The 22,039-nt window shown below is 35.1% G+C and overlaps 1 protein-coding gene across 7 annotated transcripts in view; it reads left to right on the forward strand.

The window, feature by feature from the left end:
• The window catches only part of PCDH11X (protocadherin 11 X-linked), a 741,312-nt gene extending 727,722 nt beyond the window's left edge, over window positions 1–13,590 (forward strand). For 3 of the 7 annotated variants that reach the window (XM_006921482.2, XM_006921485.2, XM_006921486.2), the window contains one exon: window positions 12,770–13,590. In XM_006921482.2, coding sequence (XP_006921544.1) covers window positions 12,770–13,452 — 683 coding nt within the window. In that variant the 3' untranslated portion in view covers window positions 13,453–13,590. The remainder of the gene's footprint in view (window positions 1–12,769) is intronic. The other 4 variants (XM_015596797.1, XM_006921481.2, XM_006921484.1 and 1 more) reach the window with 4 other exon arrangements.
• Window positions 13,591–22,039: the final 8,449 nt, after the last annotated feature.

Consider the following 22,039-nt stretch of genomic DNA (forward strand, 5'->3'; position numbering starts at 1 on the left):
CCCCCTTACACTTTGAGTCTACATTTGTCTTTGGAGCTGAGATATGTCTCCTGAAGGCAGCATATGGTTGGGATTTGTTTTTTGACTCATTCTGCAACTCTGTGCCTTTTTATTGGTGAGTTCAGTACATTTACATTGAGGTTGAATATTGAAATATGAGGTCTTCTTATAGCCATTTTATCTTTTGCTTTCTGGTAACTTCGTGTTTCCATTGCTTCCTTGTCCTTGTGTTTCTGTTTTCTTTATTTTGGTTGGCTTTTGTGGGTTTTGCCTCTCATTCTTCTTGTTTTATGTTATATACTTCAGTTCTGAGTGTTTGGTGTGTGGTTACCATTATGAATATGAAAAAGACATGTATATATATTTGCTTCCGTTTTCTTTTGCACATGCTTTATGTCCATTCTCCTTTGGGAATTTGAATCTTTGAATCGTCCCCTCTTCACTCATTGTTATCTCAATTTTTTCCTATGTATGCTGAACATTCTTTACTATTTTGCTATAGCAATTCTCTTCTTATTATTTAAGCTTATAATGCCTTATTCTTAGTAATGATTGCACTCTTCTGCTTCTATTTGCCTGATAGTCACTTTACTCCTAATTATGTATTTTTTTTTGTCATTTTATTTTAGGTGAGCTGACCCCTTTTATTATTTTCTGTAATGCCGGCCTTGTAGTGGAGAATTCCCTCTATTAATGTATGTTTGGAAAGGTCTTCATTCCTCCTTCATATCTAAAGGTGAGCTTAGCTGGATACATTCTTCTAGGCTGGTAGTTCCTTTCTCTTAATAGTTTAAATATTTGATTCCAATCCTTTTGGGCTTGTAAGGTCTGCACTGAGAAGTTCGAGGATAATCTAATGTGTTTTCCTTTATAAGTTGTCATTTTCTTCTCCCTGACTGCCCTGAGAATTTTGTCTTTGTCTTTCATTTTTGATAATTGTAATACAACCTGTCTTGGTGAAGACCTTTTTGGGTTGAGATATTTGGGTGTTCTGTTTACTTCTTGAATTCCAAATTCCAGCTCATTCCTTAGATTTGGGAAATTCTCGTCTACTATTTTGTCTGAAAATGCTTTCTAGTTCCCATTCCTATCCCTCATTTTCTGAAATGCCCACTATTCTTATGTTTCTTCTCCTGATGGTATCAGTTAATTCTTGTATTTCTCTTTCATTATTTTTCATTCTTCGATTTCTCTCTTTTTTGTTCTGATTGATTTCTTGATTTCTGTCATTGATATCACTGATCCTTTCCTCCATTTGGTTGACTCTACTTTCCAGCTTGCTATTTCATTTTTCAACTCTTTCAGTGTGTGTTTGTGTGTGTGTGTTGTGTGTGTGTGTGTGTTTGTGTGTGTGTGTGTGTGTGTGTGTGTGTTTATCTCCAGAAGTTCTATTTGGTTCTTTTTGAGGGTTTCGATCTCCTTGCTCTACTCATCTAGTTGTTTTTGCAATTTCTGAAATCGTTGTTATGATTCATTTTGAAACTTACTGAGTTTTTTCAGAAGTACCATCTTGACTTCTCTGTCATTTAAGTCTCATATTTGTATGTCTGTCAGCTTATTTTCTGGAAAATTTTCACCTTGGTTGTTCGTGGTGTTTAATGGACTATTTCTTTGTCTAGGCATTAATGGAAGTGTGTTCTGCTTTTTTTACAGAAAGATTTATTATATAAATGTCTCTCTTTAGCCTGCTTCAAAGAAGACACTTTTCTTTTGTTTTCCAGTAGGTGGCATCTAAGTCTCTTGGATCCCTGCTTTATATAAAGCCTAAATAATGCCTCTTTTATTTTCTCGTAGATGTTTAATCATGCTCGCTAACCTTAGTTTATGTCTCTGTCAGTGTCAGCAACAGTCTCCGCAGTGTTTCCTCAGATTCCCCTGGGACTCCATGGCGATCGATCTCAGAGTGTATGGGATGAGAGTCCCTCTGGGTTGTGAGTTGGGGGTTGCAGCTCAGCTTTGTTTTTGCAACAGGATTGGCAACAATCAACAGTTGTTTCTCTGTGGTCCCTCCCCGCTTTTCTGCTTTCTGCTCTGATGACTGGGCCCTGCTGCCGACTGCATGGAACTCACAGCACTTCCATGCGGGGCTGTTCAAGGAAGTTGCTGCATCTTCTCCCCTCCCCCTACTCCTGCAGGGAGCTCTGGTGGCTACAAGAGGCAGCTTCTTTATTTTTCCCAGTCCGTTGCCCGACATTCAGGGTTTTGACCTGTGGTAGCTCTTATGCACAGATACCACGCTCAGACGTTCTGGTGTGCAGTTTGGGTGTTTTTTGTTGAGTTTTAGATGTTCAAATTATTGTTGTTTCAAGGGGAGAGATCTGAGGATGTCTCTCACTGTACCATGTTTTAGACTAAAACTTTTCAAATGTATTTTTAAAAATCTCATTTTTCCTTCTCTTCAGTCATTTTGTAAGTAACATGTGATTAGTCCTTTACATTATTTGAATTTGTTTATCTCTATTAATAATTCAAATTAGTTTGCTGTAAAGAAAAAGTATTGTTTAAATGAAGACCATGCTCCATAATTCTCTATGTTTTTATGGTACATACACTTGTATTAGAAATCTTGTACAGAGTATTTCAAATACAAATTGTCTGTAGTGCAACCGTCAAAGTTATAGTTTATTAGACAGTTTGATTTATTGCTCGTCCATCTGACATATGTACAAACATTCTAATACCTCCTCATTACAAAACTTCATAGTATTTTGGATATATAATTATACCAATACATCTGGAACACCAATTACCATTTCTGAAAAAAAAATGAAGAGAAAATATTCATGTGACATTTACAGGACAATCATCATATCTTATTAATAAAAGGAGCAATTAGCTTTATTTCTTGACCAATTAAAATGTACTTACATTGCTAGTATAAAATTAAATGTAATTTTTTCAATGACCTTCCTCTCAAATACATGTAAATCAATACAAGCATAACTAGAGAAACGAATGCCAGGCATTATCTACTTCAACAATTTTTTTCTCTCCTGCTTAAAGGCAATCGGCATATTAACATCATGAACATGAGTTTGACTAATTAAAATTCAAAATACTAAATAAATACTCACATGTATAACGATTGTCTGAAGTAAATCAGAATTTATTAAACATTGCATTTGAATAATATGTAATAATACCAAATGGTTAATTTCTACACACGTATATTATGGAAAATAGTTCATAGACACTGTAACAGGAGTAAGGATATTTCCACTAGGGAAAGTTTTTGTGACTTCTCTCACATTTGGATCAATTTATTCTGTTACTTTAGAATAAAATTTTTCACATTTGTTTCATTATATACTTTAATATTTTCAAATCATAGTCCAGGATAATCTAGAGGTAATCCCAGCAGTGAGAATATTTGGTGACTTTGCCCTTCATCCTTACTCTTATCACTGCCTTATTCAAATAGCATCATTAGAGGAAGAAATTCTTTCTCTTCTCCAGATCATAAATTGTTAGCAATGATGACACTAATAGCTCACACTTTCTCTGTCGTTTAAGTTTTATATATTTTCAGTATAAAATAAAATTTATATAAATAAAATTAAACATCCAAAGTAATTTAGATATCTGATTTTTCATTCCATGTACATCTTTTATCAATGTTTAATAGTATAATATATGTTAGACTTAGTATTTGTTTGTTTTTTAATAAGCATGAAATGGTACTTTTTCAGGACCTTTGGATATATTTTTCCTTGTACTTTCTATTCTTTATGTCAAGGTCAAAGATACAGATACTGTAGATTGTGTTGAAAAGCATATTTAAATGGCATAATTTTTTAAATTATCAATTATATTTTAAATATCAATTAATTGACTATATACCTCTTTATTTACTAATATTAACTTTTACTTTTGCCAAATACAGTTCTTGAATAAGTAACTGATAGTAAATTTATAAATGAATATTTTCTCAAAAGAATCACTATAATATTATGAATGATTTTATGTTAGTAGTCACTTATGAATTTCTGAAATAACATATGTTAACATGTAACTGGAATAGTCTTAGCTAATAAATAAACCTGAACATCACTTATTTTTAATGATTCAGGATTTTAAAACAACTCTTTATTTGAAGAACCTAACATGCTTACAAGAAACTCCCAGAATTTACAAAAAGAGAAGTTTATAATGGTAGCATTATTCATTTTAAATGGAAAGAACAATGTCTATTTCTTGTAAGATATATTCAAAAGAGCAGAATGGGTTAAAACTGAAGTGTGAATAATCTGCCAAATGAGTTCTGTACAAGGCAGCTGTGTCCCAGTTTCCCCAATCTAAATAAGCAGGGGTTTCCTGCTGTATAAAATATCAATAGTTATTACCAAGCCTACTTCATTAGCATAGATAGGCCAAGATTATTGAATGAATGGCATTTGCTACATTAATTGGTCATTAGTAATTCTGCATGTGTTTCATAGTGTCTATGCCTAGGCACTTTCTCCATCTCCAAAAAGGAGAATCTATAAGTCTGATAAATTCTCTATTAACTGAAAAAAGTTAAAAGTCACCAAAAGCAATGGGCTTGTTCTCCTTTAGACTTCAGTAAATGTTAAGTTCAGAATATAAATCAAACTTCCAAAGAATAATTAAAAAATGCCTCCCTGTACCCTGGAAAAAAAAGCTAATATTTTTCTTTTCGATTTCAAAAGCTAAATACAAATAAGGCTTTTTGGAATCTACTCTGCATCACAATGCTCCTAGCATGATAATATTTTGCACCAAATTGTCACTGTCTCTTCATCAAGGTTATATGCACTATTTCAACCATATAAAATTAAAAAAAGATTAAAATAATTAAAAGTTTGGCATTTATGTGCACTCCGTTTTAGCTTTTAGTATATTTGGATGTTTAAAAATATTTTACAGTCATGATGCAGAATAACATGTCACAGAACTTTGAAATAAAATATGACACAACTCATTTCCTTAAAACATATTGACTTGAGAAGACCAAATAATGAATTATTCAGGACAGTATATTTTTTTTTTTACTGAAATGAATGTATCAGTTATTCCTCTAAAAGTACAGCATTAAAAATCAAGTGGTACAACTGGGAAGCTATTGAAAAAGCAAGAGAAAGCAAGATCAAAGTAAATTTACTACAATATCTTATTCTTTATCATGAGAGTTCTGCTTTGAACACTAATCAGGTGACCCGTATAAGACCTCTATTATGTGAAATTTGCTATCAGATATTAACAAATACATTAAATGGAACAATTCGACTGGAAAATTCTGTATAATGAACACTCAATTGAGCTTTGGGATACTGCTAAGGAAAATGTCTATAAAATATGCATTTGTTCTCAAATTGATAAAGGTTAGAGAATGATAGGGAGCATCACCAGAACACATTTAATCACAACCGTGAACTTAATATCCAAATTTTGAAAGACTGGGATTTGCTTCTCTATTTCTTGAAATATGTATTATATGTCAGCCAATTAAATAAATGTGAGTTAATAGATGGTTCTCAAACGCAATTTAAAGGTCAAATAAATGTAAGCATTTAGAATGAAGGAAAAAATTGTCTAAATGAATTTATTTAACCTCATAACAGCACATTTTCTCTCTGAGACAAAACAGATGAATTATACACTAACGGTGTTCTTCATTTCATTATATTAAAAATATGTTTCGATAAGCTGCCATTTTTCTCCCTCTTTCTCAACATTGCAGATATTAACAGTTCTCTTGTAAGTGATTTCCAAAGAAAGATATCCGTACAGTCTTCTCTGCAATATATTCTTTGCAAATAAGTATTTTCATTACCCTGTTGTATATTCCATTTTCCCAGTATACTTCATTGATGTGCTTATTGGTAGATTTTTGGCTATCATTAAAATCGTATCTTTAGTTCAAATTGCCTTTCATCATGATAAAATGACTACATCACATTCTCCCTATTGAAGACTACTGTGATATCCACAGGGTATATTGTGGCTGCCTAATTTCCAGTATAATATATTTCCCTAGAAAAAAATATTTATTTCTTCAAAGTTGAATGTTATCAATGAGCTATGGAAGCCCTCAGAGAATGTTTTAAGTATAATTAATTTTAACTCCACTAATTCACAATGCATGTTATTTTGAACTTGTACTGAGTTAATCTGTGCTTATCTCATACTATCTCTTTGGGAAACAGTTTGTTAAGCTAATTAAATGATGTCAATAATATTAAGGGAGACTGTATAGTCTACTAAAGAAAATATACTTACAAGAATCTTTTAACAGCACTCATTTAAATAGAAACTCTTAGAATATTAATTACATTTTTTGTTTTTGTGCATTTATTTAATGTTGATTCATTACTAGTTGATGAATTTTTATGTACTTAGATATGCAACAGCGAGATTTATTATAAAAATAGTTTTAATTAAAACTAAGATTTTTATCGTGGGTATCCTGAATTATTGAAATTAAAAATATTTAGCTTTTATAAATTGTACACACATACACACATGTTGTGAACAATTTTTTATACATCAAACTGTATATGATAATTTTATTTGGTAGATCTGGATCTATATATAATTTTATCTTGCCGAAGCTCATGAATAGTTTTTTTTTTTCTTTTAATTATAAATGTTACTAACTATGGCAATGCCCATTAGTTAAAGGAAAAAAAGATAAATTTTTAAAGACAAATAATATCAATAAGCTTCTGGTTATTTATTATCAAAACTTTGCTACCAAATTGACAAAGGCTCTATTTAATTCATATTTATGTGGTTATTTTATTCATCATGAATCAATTATAGTTAAGTGAGGAAATACAAAAGATATTTTGGGTTATTGTCAAGGTGAATTTCTGAGAGAACTTCTAGAGACGTCGTGAGTTACTTATATTTTATAGTAAAATATTATTTGAACAATAATATTGCATCACTCCACCACATTTTTGAGAAGCACTTTATGTATTATTTTCCCACTGAAAAGGTTGTGTGTCAACTAATTTCCAGTTTAATCTCCTAATCTATCAAATTATAAAAAAACGCTACAATTTTTTATGCATAATAAAATTTTCAAAATCCCTCAATTTTTGAATTTTAATTGTTTTTTTAATTTTGTATTTGTCACTTAATCACTCAAGTTTTCATGAACTCTCTAATGTTGTTATTCCAAATATTATCATTTGAATTCAATTCTTATCATGCTTTGTTTTATTTTTTTTTTAAGGATGAAGACTAGTAGAAAATTACTAATATAACTTGATAATGCTAATGCTTGATTAGAGACAGTGATAGCAAGTGAATTAAGAAGGTGGACATTCTTAATAAATTAGACTTCTAAATCTTATCAGATGCTTTTCAAATATGTAGAAATAGATCTTCTGAAAAGAAGGGGCAATATATGAATAACTGCCATTAAGAAACTAAAAGAAATAGTGCTGGGAAAACTGCAAATCCACATGCAAAAGAATGAGGTTGCAACCTTACAATACTCCATGTACAAAAATATTGCAAAATGCATCAAAGACTTTATCTAAGTGCTAGGACTATAAAAATCTTAGAAGAAAACATATGGGAAATACATAATGGCATTGGATTCAGCAATATTTCTTGGATGTGACACCAAGAGCACAGGAAATAATAAAAATAATAGATAAGTTGGACTTCATCAAAATTAAAAACTTTTATACATCAAGTTACAAAATCTGATTCTGGGAAAACAAGGAGGAGTGAGAGAGGTCCTCGGATCTTTCCTCTTGAAACAACAATAAGCTGAACATCTAAAAATGAACAAAAAATACCCAAACTGCAAACCAACAAGCCTGAGCAAGGGATCTGCGCATAGGAGCTAGCACGGGTCAGAAACCTGGATGTCGGGTGGTAGACTGGAAAAAATAAAGAAGCTGCCTCTCTCAGCCAAGAGAGATCCTTGTAGGATGAGAGGGAGAAGGGAAGGTGTGGTGACATCCCTGATCAGCCCTGCCTGGAAGTGCCAGGACTTGGCGGCTGGCAACAGGGCCCAGTCATCAGGGCAGAGAGCAGAGAGGCGGAACTGGACAGCAGAGGAACGATAGTTGATTTCCAACGGCCCCGGTTCCAAAGCCAAGGCTGGGCTGCAGTCCCCAGCCTCAAACCCAAAGGGCCCTACCCCCCATACCCTCCAAGATCCAGCCCCACAGAGCCTCAGGGGAATCTCGGTGACCACTGCCAAGACTGAGGCTACCTCTCCAAGTCTCTGGAGCTCCCTGCAGGAGGAGGGGAAGAGAAGAAGGAGCGTGCTGCAAGTTCCCTGAACAGTTCCCTGAACAGTAGAGCCTGGGAGGGTTGTGGGCTCCCCATGGCTGGCTGGCTGCAAAGCCCAATCATCACGGCAGAGAGTGCGGAAGCAGCAGGCAGAGAAACAACGAATGATTCTTACCAACTGTGGTTGCAAAACCGAGGCTGAGCCGCAGCCCCCAACCCCCAACTGCCCAGAGGGCCCTCCTCCCGTGTACTCTGAGACTGATCACTGTGGAGCCCAAGGGTAATCTGAGCAAATGCTATCCAAACTGTTAGGGATCCAAGAGGCTTAGACACCACCTACCGGAAACCAAAATAAGAACGCCTTCTTTGCAGCTGGCTAAAGAGAGACTTTATATAATAAATCTTCTTTCTGGAAAAAAAACAAAAACAAAAACAAAAAACAAAAACACAGAATTAACTTCCATTAATGCCCAGGCAAAAAATAGTCCATTAATCACCATGAACAAACAAGGTGACAAGGCATCTCAGAAAGAAAGAGAAAAATCTCCAGAAAATGAGCTTATAGACATGGAAATATGGGACTTAAGTGACAGAGAATTCAAGATGGTACTTCTGAAAAAACGCAGTGAGTTCCAAAACGAATCATATCAACAATTTCAGAAATTGCAAAAACAATTTCTCATGAGCAGAGCAAGGAGATTGAAACTCTCAAAAAGAATCAAATAGAACTTCTGGAGATAAAAAAAAAAAAACACACACACTGAAAGAGTTGAAAAATGAAATAGCAAGCTTGGGAAACAGAGTCGACCAAATGGCAGAAAGGATCAGTGATATTGAAAACAGAAATCCAGATATAATTCAGAAGGAAAAAGAGAGAATCCGAAGAATAAAAAAATAATGAAAGAGAAATACAAGAACTAGCTGATATCATCAGGAGAAGAAACATATGAATAATGGGCATTACCGAAGGTGAGGAAAAGGAACAGGAACTAGAAAGCATTTTCAGACAAATAGTGGATGAGAGTTTTCCAAATCTAAGAAATGAGATGGAACTTGGAATTCAAAAAGTCAACAGAACACCTACATATCTCAACCCAAAAAGGCCTTCACCAAGACACATTGTATTAAAGTTATCAAAAATCAATGACAAAGATAGAATTCTCAGGGCAGCCAGGGAGAAGAAAATGGTAACGTATAAAGGAAAACCCATTAGATTATCATCGACTTCTCAGAGCGGTCCTTACAAGCCAGAAAGGAATGGAATCAAATATTTAAACTAATATTGAGGGAAGGGAACTATCAGCCTAGAATAATGTATCCAGCTAAGCTCTCCTTTAGATATGAAGGAGAAATTAAGACCTTTTCAGACATACAAATATTGAGGGAATTCTCCACTACCAGGCCTGCACTACGGGGAATTCTGAAAGGGATCAGCAAACCTAAAACAAAATAACAAAAACAACGACAACGACAACAACAACAACAACAACAATGACGACGACGACAACAACAAAATATATAATTAGGAGTAAAGTGACTATCAGGCAAATAGAACCAGAGGAGTGTAACCCTTACTAAGAACACGGCATTATAAACTTAAATAGTAAGAGAATTGCTATAGGAAGATAGTAATGAACATTCAGCATACAAAGAAACAAACTGAGATAACAATGACTGAAAAGGAGAGGATGCAAAGATCCAAATTCTCAAAGGGGAAAGGAGATAAGGCACACACAGAAGAAAATGGACAACTGTATGTATATATAACGATCTTTTTCATATTTGTAAATGTAACCACACACCATAGAGTCAGAACTGAAGTATATAACATAAAACAAGAAGAATGAGAGGCAAAATCCACAAAAGCCAACCAATATAAAGAAAACAGAAACACGAGAACAAGGAAGCAATGGAAACACAAAGTTACCAGAAAGCAAAAGATAAAATGGCTATAAGAAGACCTCACATTTCAATAATCAACCTCAATATAAATGGACTGAACTCACTAATAAAAAGGCACAGAGTTGCAGATTGGATCAAAAGACAAAACCCAACCATATGCTGCCTTCAGAAGACACATCTCAGCTCCAAAGACAAATATAGACTCAAAGTGAAAGGGTGGAAAATAATATTTTAAGCAAATGGCATTCAGAGAAAAGCGGGAGTAGCAGTACTAATATCAGACGAAATAGACTTCAAAATAAAACAAAAAAAGGTAAAGAAAGATACTGAGGGACACTTCATAATGATAAAGGGAAACATGCACCAAGAAGACATAACACTCATTAATATCTATGCTTCCAATCAGAAAGTCCCAAAATATATAAAGCAATTACTAACAGAACTAAAGGGAGAAACAGACCAAAACACTATTGTAGCAGGGGACCTAAATACCCCGCTGTTGGATATGGACATATCGTCCAAACAGAAAATCAATAAGGAAATAATACTCTTAAAGAACATAATTGACATATACAGAGGCTTCCATCACAAAAAAAGCTGCTTATACATTCTTCTCAAGTGCACGGAGAACTATCTCAAGAATCGACTACATTCTGGGAAACAGAAAGAGCCTCAAGAAACATGAGTGTTAAAATCTTACCAACCATATTCTCTGATCATAGTGTTTGAAACTAGAGATCAACTGCAAAAAGAAAGAATCACAAATACATGGAGATTAAACAACATGCTACTGAAGAATACCTGGGTCAGGGAAGAAATAAAAAGAGAGATCAAGAGATACATAGAAACAAATGATAATGATAGTAGAACATATCAAAACTTTGGGACATGACAAAAGCGGTCATGTAAGCTCATTTTCTGGAGATTTTTCTCTTTCTTTCTGAGATGCCTTGTCACCTTGTTTGTTCATGGTGATTAATGGACTATTTTTTGCCTGGGCATTAATGGAAGTTAATTCTGTGTTTTTGTTTTTTGTTTTTGTTTTTGTTTTTTTTCCAGAAAGAAGATTTATTATATAAAGTCTCTCTTTAGCCAGCTGCAAAGAAGGCGTTCTTATTTTGGTTTCCGGTAGGTGGTGTCTAAGCCTCTTGGATCCCTAACAGTTTGGATAGCATTTGCTCAGATTACCCTTGGGCTCCACAGTGATCAGTCTCAGAGTACACGGGAGGAGGGCCCTCTGGGCAGTTGGGGGTTGGGGGCTGCGGCTCAGCCTCGGTTTTGCAACCACAGTTGGTAAGAATCATTCGTTGTTTCTCTGCCTGCTGCTTCCGCACTCTCTGCCGTGATGATTGGGCTTTGCAGCCAGCCAGCCATGGGGAGCCCACAACCCTCCCAGGCTCTACTGTTCAGGGAACTGTTCAGGGAACTTGCAGCACGCTCCTTCTTCTCTTCCCCTCCTCCTGCAGGGAGCTCCAGAGACTTGGAGAGGTAGCCTCAGTCTTGGCAGTGGTCACCGAGATTCCCCTGAGGCTCTGTGGGGCTGGATCTTGGAGGGTATGGGGGGTAGGGCCCTTTGGGTTTGAGGCTGGGGACTGCAGCCCAGCCTTGGCTTTGGAACCGGGGCCGTTGGAAATCAACTATCGTTCCTCTGCTGTCCAGTTCCGCCTCTCTGCTCTCTGCCCTGATGACTGGGCCCTGTTGCCAGCCGCCAAGTCCTGGCACTTCCAGGCAGGGCTGATCAGGGATGTCACCACACCTTCCCTTCTCCCTCTCATCCTACAAGGATCTCTCTTGGCTGAGAGAGGCAGCTTCTTTATTTTTTCCAGTCTACCACCCGACATCCGAGGTTCTGACCTGTGGTAGGTCTTATGTGCTGATCCCATGCTCAGACGTGCTGGTGTGCAGATTGGGTATTTTTTGTTCAGTTTTATATGTTCTTATTATCGTTTCAAAGGAGAGATCTGAGGAAGTCTATCACTCCGCCATGTTTTTTCCTATGTCAAAAGTATTATAGTTTAATGTTAAGTAGTTAATATTTATAGTTTATTATGTTGCTAAACCGATTTGTCATGATTTCAGAGAGTGAGGAATACATGAATCAATTATCCTTGAAATAATTATAGCTATAGTTCATTCTTGAAACTAAAAGATATCTTAGAGTTTAATAAACTTTTTCCAAATTAATCTAATTTATATTCAGATTTATTTTCAGATTAATTAATTAGATTTGTAATTAAATGGTTAGCTATAATTGGTTAGTTCATTATATGTTTATGACTGGTTTTTCCATTCATTTTACTCATGTTCTTTCTTTGTGTTAGTTAAGAGCCATATTTCAACTGACTCTTATGGATCAATGACCACCATAGTTTCCATTTATAGTCACAAACGCAATTAAAATATCTACATTTGGGAGAATAATCCAAAGCATCCTAATTATAAAAGGGAGTCCCCATCCACCCACTTCTGGTTATTTTTGTTTCTCTAGGAATTATTTTTCAACAAACCAAGTCCCAAATTAAAATATTAGAAGTCTCTGATGTGTTTATATAGAGATTTTTAACTTCCTGTTACAATATGTTGGTCTTAAGTAGTCAATAAAATATATCTTTGAAATAAAAATTTTATCCTTTCTTTCTCACCCTAACAGCTGCAGAGATAACTGTTCAGCCAACTGTAGAAGAGGCCTCTGACAACTGCACTCAAGAATGTCTTATCTTGGGTCATTCTGATGCCTGCTGGATGCCAACTTCTCTGACCCATGTCAGCCCCGCACATACACAGGCCTCTGCTCTATGCCACAGCCCACCTCCAACACAGGCCTCTGCTCACTGCTGCAGCCCTCCAGTGACACAGACCATTGCTCTCTGCCACAGTCCTCCAGTGACCCAGGCTATCACACTGTGCCACAGTCCTCCACCAGCACAAGGCTCTGCTCTCCACCACAGTCCTCCTCTAGCACAGGCTACTGGTCTTCGCCACAGTCCCCCACCAGCACAGGCCTCAGCCCTCAGTTACAGCCCTCCCCTGGCACAGGCTGCTGCAATCCACCACAGCCCTCTTCTGCCACAGGCTGCTGCCCTCCATCATAGCCCTGCACAGCCACCAACAGGTTTGCAGCAACGTTGGGGGCAAGGTGCTGAAACTGAAGGACTACTTTCTCTTGATCAGGGAGTGCAAGGTAGTACAAGATCACAGTTTTACACTATGTCTGAAAGACTTCATCTTAGTGATGATTCAATTAAAGTCATTCCCTTGAAAACCGTCACTCTAGGCCAACAGGCCAGACCTTCTAGGGGTGATTCTCCCATTATGGAAGAACATCCCTTATAAAGCTACAATGGTTAATTCACATTTTTCAATAAGATATATATAATCAGAACTTAAGATTCAATTTCAACAAATATTCCAAATTACTAGGTTTGTAAATAGGTATGTAAATACAAACCAATACCTGAATAAACTCTAGAGCTAGACCCTTAGTCAAAAATTACAAAATAATTTTACAATTTATTTAATTCAGAATGTGTATTAAAAAATAAATTGAAAAATTCACACCCCTTTGTACAGAAAGGCTTATTATGATAGATATTAATATTAATGTATATTATTTCTGATGCACTATAATTTTTTTTAAATTTGTTTTTACCAAAATGTGCAATATTACTGATATTTTCTATTCTGATGTTTGTAGACCTAGTAGGTAACAAATGGAAAACTAGCAAATATCTAATTTTCCAAGAGTACCTTTAAACTTTTTCTTAGATAACATTAGAAAGTATAAGTATAGTAACATTTTCATTTGTCTTTTTGGTTATTTATTGTTTGTCTCCAGTTTATTATTATTAGTGTTTGTACAAAATGCACAATAGGGAGTGTAAATATCTCTTATATTTTTCTCTGTCTTTTTTATGTATTCTACTTTTATTTTCAAGACTGTATTATTGATAGAACTTGTATATACATTTTCAGTAAATAATATATATAAACTGCACATATTTATGCCCATAACCTATTCTCTACTCTTTAGTAGAGTTCGAGACACTGAAGTGCAATAACTGTGCCCAAATTAGGCAACTATTTGCTAAAAAGGGCCTCTTTTTCCTTAAATTTAATTTTGTAATTTAGAGTAAAATGCGTCAGAAATCATATTGTTTCTGCGATTTTAAGCCTGTATTCCATTATTAATTGGGTCTTTTATCTTCTGGAATTTGTATAGCAGCCTAGAAAATCACAAGAAAGGTGGATGAATTTAACGTATGATTCATTTACAGCTATGACTGTAAAATGCTATTTTTTTAGAGAATATCAGGAAGATTTAAATGTTAATATGACAGCTGCATAGGCCAATACCAAAAGTTGTTCAGTAAAAAAAAAATTAATTAATATGACAGTAGATAAAACTACATACTAAACCTATAAGACGAAGGGTTTTTACTCATTCTAGCTCAACTTACTGAAGAAAACCACTGATAACAAGATGAGTCAGGAAGGAACTTTTAAGAAATGTAATTACAAATCTACATCAATGATGTTACAATATAGAAATTTAAGGAGATGTGCAGAGGGAGAAATGAGGTTCATGACTGCTTCTTGGGGTAAATAAGAAATACCCCAATAACATACAAAAACAAAACAAAACAAAACAGCAAAACCTCATATGAAAACAAAATATGTCCTTATAAGCAAAGAATACGGTAGTATTCCTAGGGAACATTAGTTTCCTTCTGTTGACTGTTCTTTATTTTCTTTTTTGTCCTCTTAACTGGCCATGATCTTCTACATGCACATTTCACCAGTTTACAGAAACATCACCAACTTAATTTTCCTCCATAGCAAAACCGAGAAAATGTCTTGTTTCAGTATTACACTAAACCAGGAGACAATTGATGTTTTAATTGGGGAAGGGGTGGGGGGGCGGTATTTCTTGTTGATTAAATTAGATGTAGACTTTGTAATGTGTAACTTGAAGATATGTAATTTATGATTAAACTGTGTGTAAATGTTGTAATATAAACTGTGGTAAATGTACAATTTCATTGGTTAAGGTTTCCACTGAATGTTGAGAAAGCTTCTCTTCTTGTGCCCAGCAGGTTACGTAGCGTTTTGAGAATATATTGTTCCCATTGTGAAGCTCTTTAAATCATATTTGAGTTGGTGTGTAGAATAACATCTTAACTTTTCACTACAAGAGTTTAATTAGTGAAATTTCACTACAAGAGTTTAATTAGTGAAATTTCAAATTAATTAGTATTATTAATATATTTTTCTCCGTTGCGTTTGTTAATGTTTAAAGGGATTTGAAGCATACTGGTACTTCAGGTATATGTAAATCCTAAAGGACTGATGATGTTTGAAAGTTTATTGAAATATAACTATGTATATGTGTTAATATTATTATTGATATTGTTGATGATGAAGATTTTAAAACTGGGTATGATAAAGAAACCCAGAATGACAAAATCAGAGCTTCCAGTAGACTTTAGAATATTTTTTTTCTAAAATCTTACAAAGATAATGTGAGAATTTTTTCTTTGATTTTAGTTATTTCTACATTTTCCCTCTCTACATTTTAGATCTATACACACAAATAAATATAAAGAAAATAAAAAGTAGAAAATGAAAAATTTTAAAAAATATGAATGGTTACTATGTTATTGAAAATTAGAATAGGAACCAAAGATAGATATTTGGGGAAATTTTTTCTGATAATGTGATTTATTGAGTTATAAGGGTAGCTCTTAAACCTTCATATCCAAAAATTGTTGAAGTTTTGATACCTTTCCTAATGATATAGGAATGAACAAATACGCTTTTATTGCCCTTTCTAATTCTGATTATTTAGTCAGACTTAGATTGTGTTTAGAATATTAAAAGACTGGGCTTCCTTTTCTGGGTTTATACCAGAAAGGCTTTGAATGGAAGCAGGCTCTAAGTAGCCAAAGAGGCAAGGGGTGTTAGCCCAATTATTCTCCCCTATGCATTCTCTTTTTAAGCTTCCACTAGGTCTGGCCTTGGCAATCTGTGCCTTCCAAGGCTTCAGATCTGATGAGATCTTTCTCATCGCATTGCAGATTCTTTCTTTGAGTGGATGGACAGAGCTATAGGTTGACAAAGCTCACAGGTGGCTTTTGTGATATGGAAAAAATTTATTCCTAGAACTACAAAAAGTTGTATTTTACCACCAATCGAAAATATTTCCCTTGAGAAAAGAAAGATTTGATTTAGTTTAAAATTAGAACTTCAAATTGAATGGTAAGTATGATAATAATATGTTCAGAGAGATTGGTTATTCAATTTCATGGCCATGTTCAATTACATGTGATTATTAATTTACTAGCTATAGCATTAATATATCACATTTGTAAGTATGTATTCAAACATCATGTATCTTATATGCTAAGTGCATATACAATTTTTCCTTGGATTTTATCGTCAATTTTTAGCTAAAATTATGTGAGTGTATTAAAAACAAACATATATGTTGCAAACAATGTAATAAATTTAGAGAGTACATTTTGTGTAGTCTCGTTTAGTTATTTAACATTTTATTTTTGGTAACATAAATTTGGTTAGAAAAAATTGTCGTTAAATGATTAGTGCTATTGTGTATTGGTGACAGTTATGAAGAGCCTCTGCCTTCCCAAAGCAATATTTGTCACACACTTTTATTAAAATAGATTTAAAAAAGACTAAAAACTCACAAATTGTGCAGTCCTTAAAATGTAATCCTGCCACATGCAAAAAAAATCCTTTTCAGTCATGGGAAAATTAAGTAAGTTTTACCCGCATGTATATTTCAACATTAGTTTTTTGTTGTTGTTGTTTAGATTAAGACTGAATGTGCAAATATCTCCTAACATACATTTACAAACAGCTAGTTATTTAGACTTTTCTTTTTTTACATTCTTCCGATTTATATTTTTTAGTCTAATTATCATTTCATTTTTCTTCGTTCATATTTGTTTCCAGCCAAATTTATAATTATGTTTAGATAAAGTTTTTATCACAATCATTAGACACTATTTTGGCTATTTCCAATTGGCACAATTGCCTTAGAAAACATGGGAGCAAGAGAAGCTGAACCGTATTTAGACAGGAACCTTTATAAATTATATGCCAATTACCACACCAGAGCAATTTTTTGCAGAGGCCTTAAATATTCATTCATAGTAACTTTCTTATACTAACAACCCATGTACTTTCAGTAAATATGATTTTTAAAAGCAGTGCAAGTTGATAACCGCAAATTTAGTAATGAAAAGGCTACTCAGAAAAACGTGTGTGCACAAATAAAAAAAAATGAAGGCAATTGTTTAGTGATTGTATGTGATAGTTTTAGAAATAAAATGTGTAAAATTTATGCTATCCCTGTTTAAAATACTTGGAATTTTATGAAATATGTATTTATGTTTGTATTTTGGGAAGATTCCTCTCCTGTGACATCATACAGCATCTGAAAGTAAACAGTATCCCAAAGCTGCTCTAGCCATGCTTTGGAAGTGAGAAGGTTGGATATTGTATGGCCCAGGATGGCAGTATGTAGTCCAGTGGCAAATGGTATTAATTGTTCTGTATTGCATGTTTTCTTATTCATTAATATAGGTATTAATAAAGTTATGAAAAATAAAAATGCATTTTATTGTGTGTATTTGTCAACTCAAAAGTCAAAGGTTTTATTTAATTTTAAATTGGTTTTTAAATTTGCATAGAGTAAAATTTACCTTGTTGGTGGTATGTCTATGTGAGTTAGCTTCTTTTTCTTTTTCTTTTTTTTTTTTTTTTGGTTTACTCTGGTAGTCCCTTCAACATAATTCTTTGAATTGAACATTATTTCCCTCATTTTTCAAAGTTAGTGAACAATATTGTAGTGTTTTAGAACATTTGTTTTTCATTTTTCAAGACTAACTTAAGAAATATTTATTTATCCCAAGCCTATTGCCTCACTTAATGTAAAAATCACCTAAGGATTTCTCTGTACAACCCTTGGGGATTCAAATGAAATAAATTTCTGGAGAACATTGATATAATTGGTAGAACAAAATAACTTCAGTCCTGACCTCACTTTTACTCTGGCTAAATGAAGAGAATCCTAGTACATTGAAACTTCTCAAGCTGTACAAGGTTAGTAAATATTCAATTGCATTTGGCATTTTTATTAGTCCTGAAGTTCGATTAAGACTTATAGAGCATATAATCTAGTTTTTGTTTGTTTGTTTTCCTTCTTTCTCACCCATCTTTTATTATGATATTGATTTACTCATTCTCACCAAAAGTTAGCTGATGAAAGAAAAAAATATATATATATCAAGCAAAAATTTAACTACCAGAAAAAAGAGATTGGAGTTTTAGAAAAAATGTAATATACATGTAGGCTAATTTATGTTATTTCTCATCTTGACTCCAACCATTTGTGTAAAAACACAAACTGTAGTGAATAATACATAGATTAGAAATCATCAGATTACATGTAGACATTATCATAATAACCTTGGCAAGGATGCTAAAAACCTGAAAAAGTGAATATGATTAATATACACATTGGGAATGGGAAAAAAATGTCATACTAGAAAATAATGTTGAAAATTTCTACTATTTCAAGAAGTCGAAAAACTAGTGAGCTAATATGTGGTTTGATTCAATCCTCCACTTCATCTAATCTGTTAATTCCTCTTAAGGTATTCTTTATTTCAGTTATTATATTCTTTATTTCTGACTTGTTACTTTCTGTTTTCCACCTCAATTTTTATGTTTTCTATCTTTGTTAAAGTTCTCACTGAGTTCATCTACTCTTCTAATTCATTGAGCAACCTTTAAATATATGTTTTGAACTCTGCATCTGGTAGATTCCTTGTCTTTATTTTGTTTAGTTCTTTTTCTAGAGCTTTGTTCTGCTCTTTCATTTGGGACATGTTTCTTTTCCCAATTTGGCTGCCTACTTGTATTTTTTTCTATGTATTAGTTAGGGCTGCTACGGCTCCCTGCCTTAGCAAATTGAGCTTATATAGTAGATGTACCGTGGGTCCCAGTGGCACAGTCTTCCCTGGTCACCTGAGCTGGGTGCTCCAGGTACATCCTTTGTGTGGGTTGTGTGTGCCCTCCTGTTGTAGTTGAGCCTTGATTGCTGTTGGCACATCAATGGGAGGGATTGGCCCTCAGGTTGACTAGTTGTGATGACTGGCCGTGACCAGTGGAGGAGCTGTTGTACAGGGGCTGGGCCTACAGAGCAGGATTCACTTTAGCAGGACTCTAGTGCCTGCTCCGTCTGCCCTTTAGTTGTGTCACCCTCAGATATGACCTTCAGTGGTGCTGTGGCTCAGGCCGAAGCTGGCCATTGGGCATGCAGGCTGGGGACTCCTGGGAGGGGCCCTGCTGCAGGCCAAGTTCACTTGCAGCCTATGCCCTGCCTAGGGCCACCTGGCATGAGTCACCAAGCAATCCACAGATGGCCACCACTCTCACTGAGCTTGGTAGTGCCTTGAGAGGCTAAGCCACAAACTGAGGCGGGCAGCCACTAGTGCCAGACTTGGGGCGTCTCAGCAAGACACTCAGAGCAAGTGAGTTTATCACTGAGTAAGTTTGTGCATGGTCCCCTTAATAGGAACATCAGTGACTCCCTCAGCCCTCCATCTCAGCCATAATCTCTGCTGGTTTTCACAGCCCAATGTGGGGCTAGGACCCTTCACTATTCTGGGGAAACCTCCACAGCTGATATATTTCTCCTGATTCTCAACCACCACACACAGGTGTGGGACCATCCTGTTTTGCACCTCTGCCTCTCCTACCAGTCTCAAGGTGGCCTCTTCTGTGTATCCCCAGTTGTAGGACTTCTGTTCAGCTAGGCTCAGGCAATTCCCAATAATGGCTATTTTGCAGTTTACTTGTAATTTTGATATGGTCATGAGAGGAGGCAAGCACAGCATTCACCTACTCTATCATCTCGACCTTAGTTTTTTCTTAATATCTCTTTTTTGTTTCAGGATTCCACTCAGAATTCTACATTGTATTTATTCATCATGTCTACTTAGGATCCTCTAGATTGTGATGGTTTCTCAGACTTTTCTTGTTAATGATGACCATGAAAGTTTTGAGCACTATTGATGAGCTATTTTGTAGCATGTCCCTCAATTGGAATTTGTCTGGTGTTTTTTCTCTTGATTAGACTGGGGGTGTAAGTTGGGTAGAAGACCAAAGAGATAAAATGCCTGTTTTATCATATCTTATCAAGTGTACCTAACATTGTGCTTTTTAACCTTTACAAATTAGCATTTGATGTCATCCCACTTTATGTTAGGGCTTTATTCTTCACTATTGAATCAGATATCCTGAGTTTTTCAAATGTTTGGTGCACACAGGCTCAGGGTATCCCCACAGTGTGCCCTTTCTGGACTTAAAGTCTCTGGGACAATTCAGGATATGCCTCTTGCCAAATTCTCACTTATCACAAAGATTAGTGGTCTCACACTTAATTTTAATTTCTCAGTCTCTAATAGGGTAATTTTGACAACAGTATTATTACAAAATAATAAGTAAAAGTGTTTCCTAAATAAGAAATGACTATTGATTTCAGAAGCATGGCAGAATGAGAGATGTCCCCAGATCTTTCCCCTTGAAATAGCAATAAGCTGAACATCTAAAACTCAACAAATAACACCCAATCTGCACACAAAGCATGTCTGAGAGAGTGATCTGTGCATAATAGCTTCAGAGGTCAGAACTGTGGGAGTCTGGGGGTTAGATTGGGAGAAAAAAGAAGCTGCCACATGCAGTCCAAGCTCCCTGTAGGAAGAGGGGAAAGGGAGAAATAGTAACCGGTTCCCCAACAACCCTTCCTGAGGGATCAACCAGTTCCACACAGCGGAGCCTAATTATTAGGGCAGAAAGTGCAGTGGGAACTAAGTGTGGAGGGGCACCAGCTGGGTCTTAGCAACAATGGTTGTGAAATGTGAGGCTGAGACATGGAGACTAGCGTCAACCCCCACCCACCAACCCATGGTGAGCCCTCCCTCTAGACCTAGCACCATGAAGCCCCGGGGGAATTTGAACAAATGCTACCAAGACAAAAATCCACTGTCGAACCACTGACAAGGACTGAGACCCAGGATAGTGATCATGACTTGAATATTTATCAGAAAAAAGGCATTATTAGTCTCAAAGTAGAGATCCAACAGGCTTGGATGCCAACTAGTGAAAATCAAAAGAAAAAAACACCTTATCAACAGGCTAAAGAGAGACCTCTATATAATAAATCTTTCTGGAAAAAAAAAAAAGCAGAATACAGTCCCATCAATACCCAGATGTAGAACTAGTCCATCAAACACCAAGAACAACCAAAGTGACAAGACAGCTCAAAAAGAAAGAGAAAAATCTCCAGAAAATAAGCTTACAGACATAGAAATATGCTATTTAAATGACAGAGAATTCAGGATGGTACTTTTGAAAAAACTCAGTGAGATGCAAAATAACTTATATCAATAATTCCAGGAATTGAAAAAAAGAAGTAGATCAGTAGAAGGAGATTTTTTTAGCAAGTATATTGAAACCCTGAAAAATAACCAAATAGAACTAAAGATGAAGAACACACTAAAAGAGATGAAGAGTGAAATAGTAAGCTTAGGAGATAGAGTTGACCAGATGAGGAAAGAATCAGTGATATTGAAGACAGAAATCTAGAAATAATTCGGAAGGATGAAAAGTAATGAAAGAGAAATGTAAGAACTAGCTGATACCATCAGGAAAGGCAACAAAAATAATGAGTATTCCAGAAGGAGAATAAAAAGAGAAAGGATCGGAGAGCATATTCAAACAAATAGTTGATGAGAATTTCCCAAAATGAAGGAATGAGCTAGAGCTTCGATTCTACGAAGCTAAGGAAACACCTAATTATTTAACCTAAAATGACCTTCTCCAAGACATATAA

Source organism: Pteropus alecto, unplaced genomic scaffold (genome assembly GCF_000325575.1).
Source record: "Pteropus alecto unplaced genomic scaffold, ASM32557v1 scaffold119, whole genome shotgun sequence".
In the NCBI taxonomy this organism is placed as follows: Eukaryota; Metazoa; Chordata; class Mammalia; order Chiroptera; family Pteropodidae; genus Pteropus; species Pteropus alecto.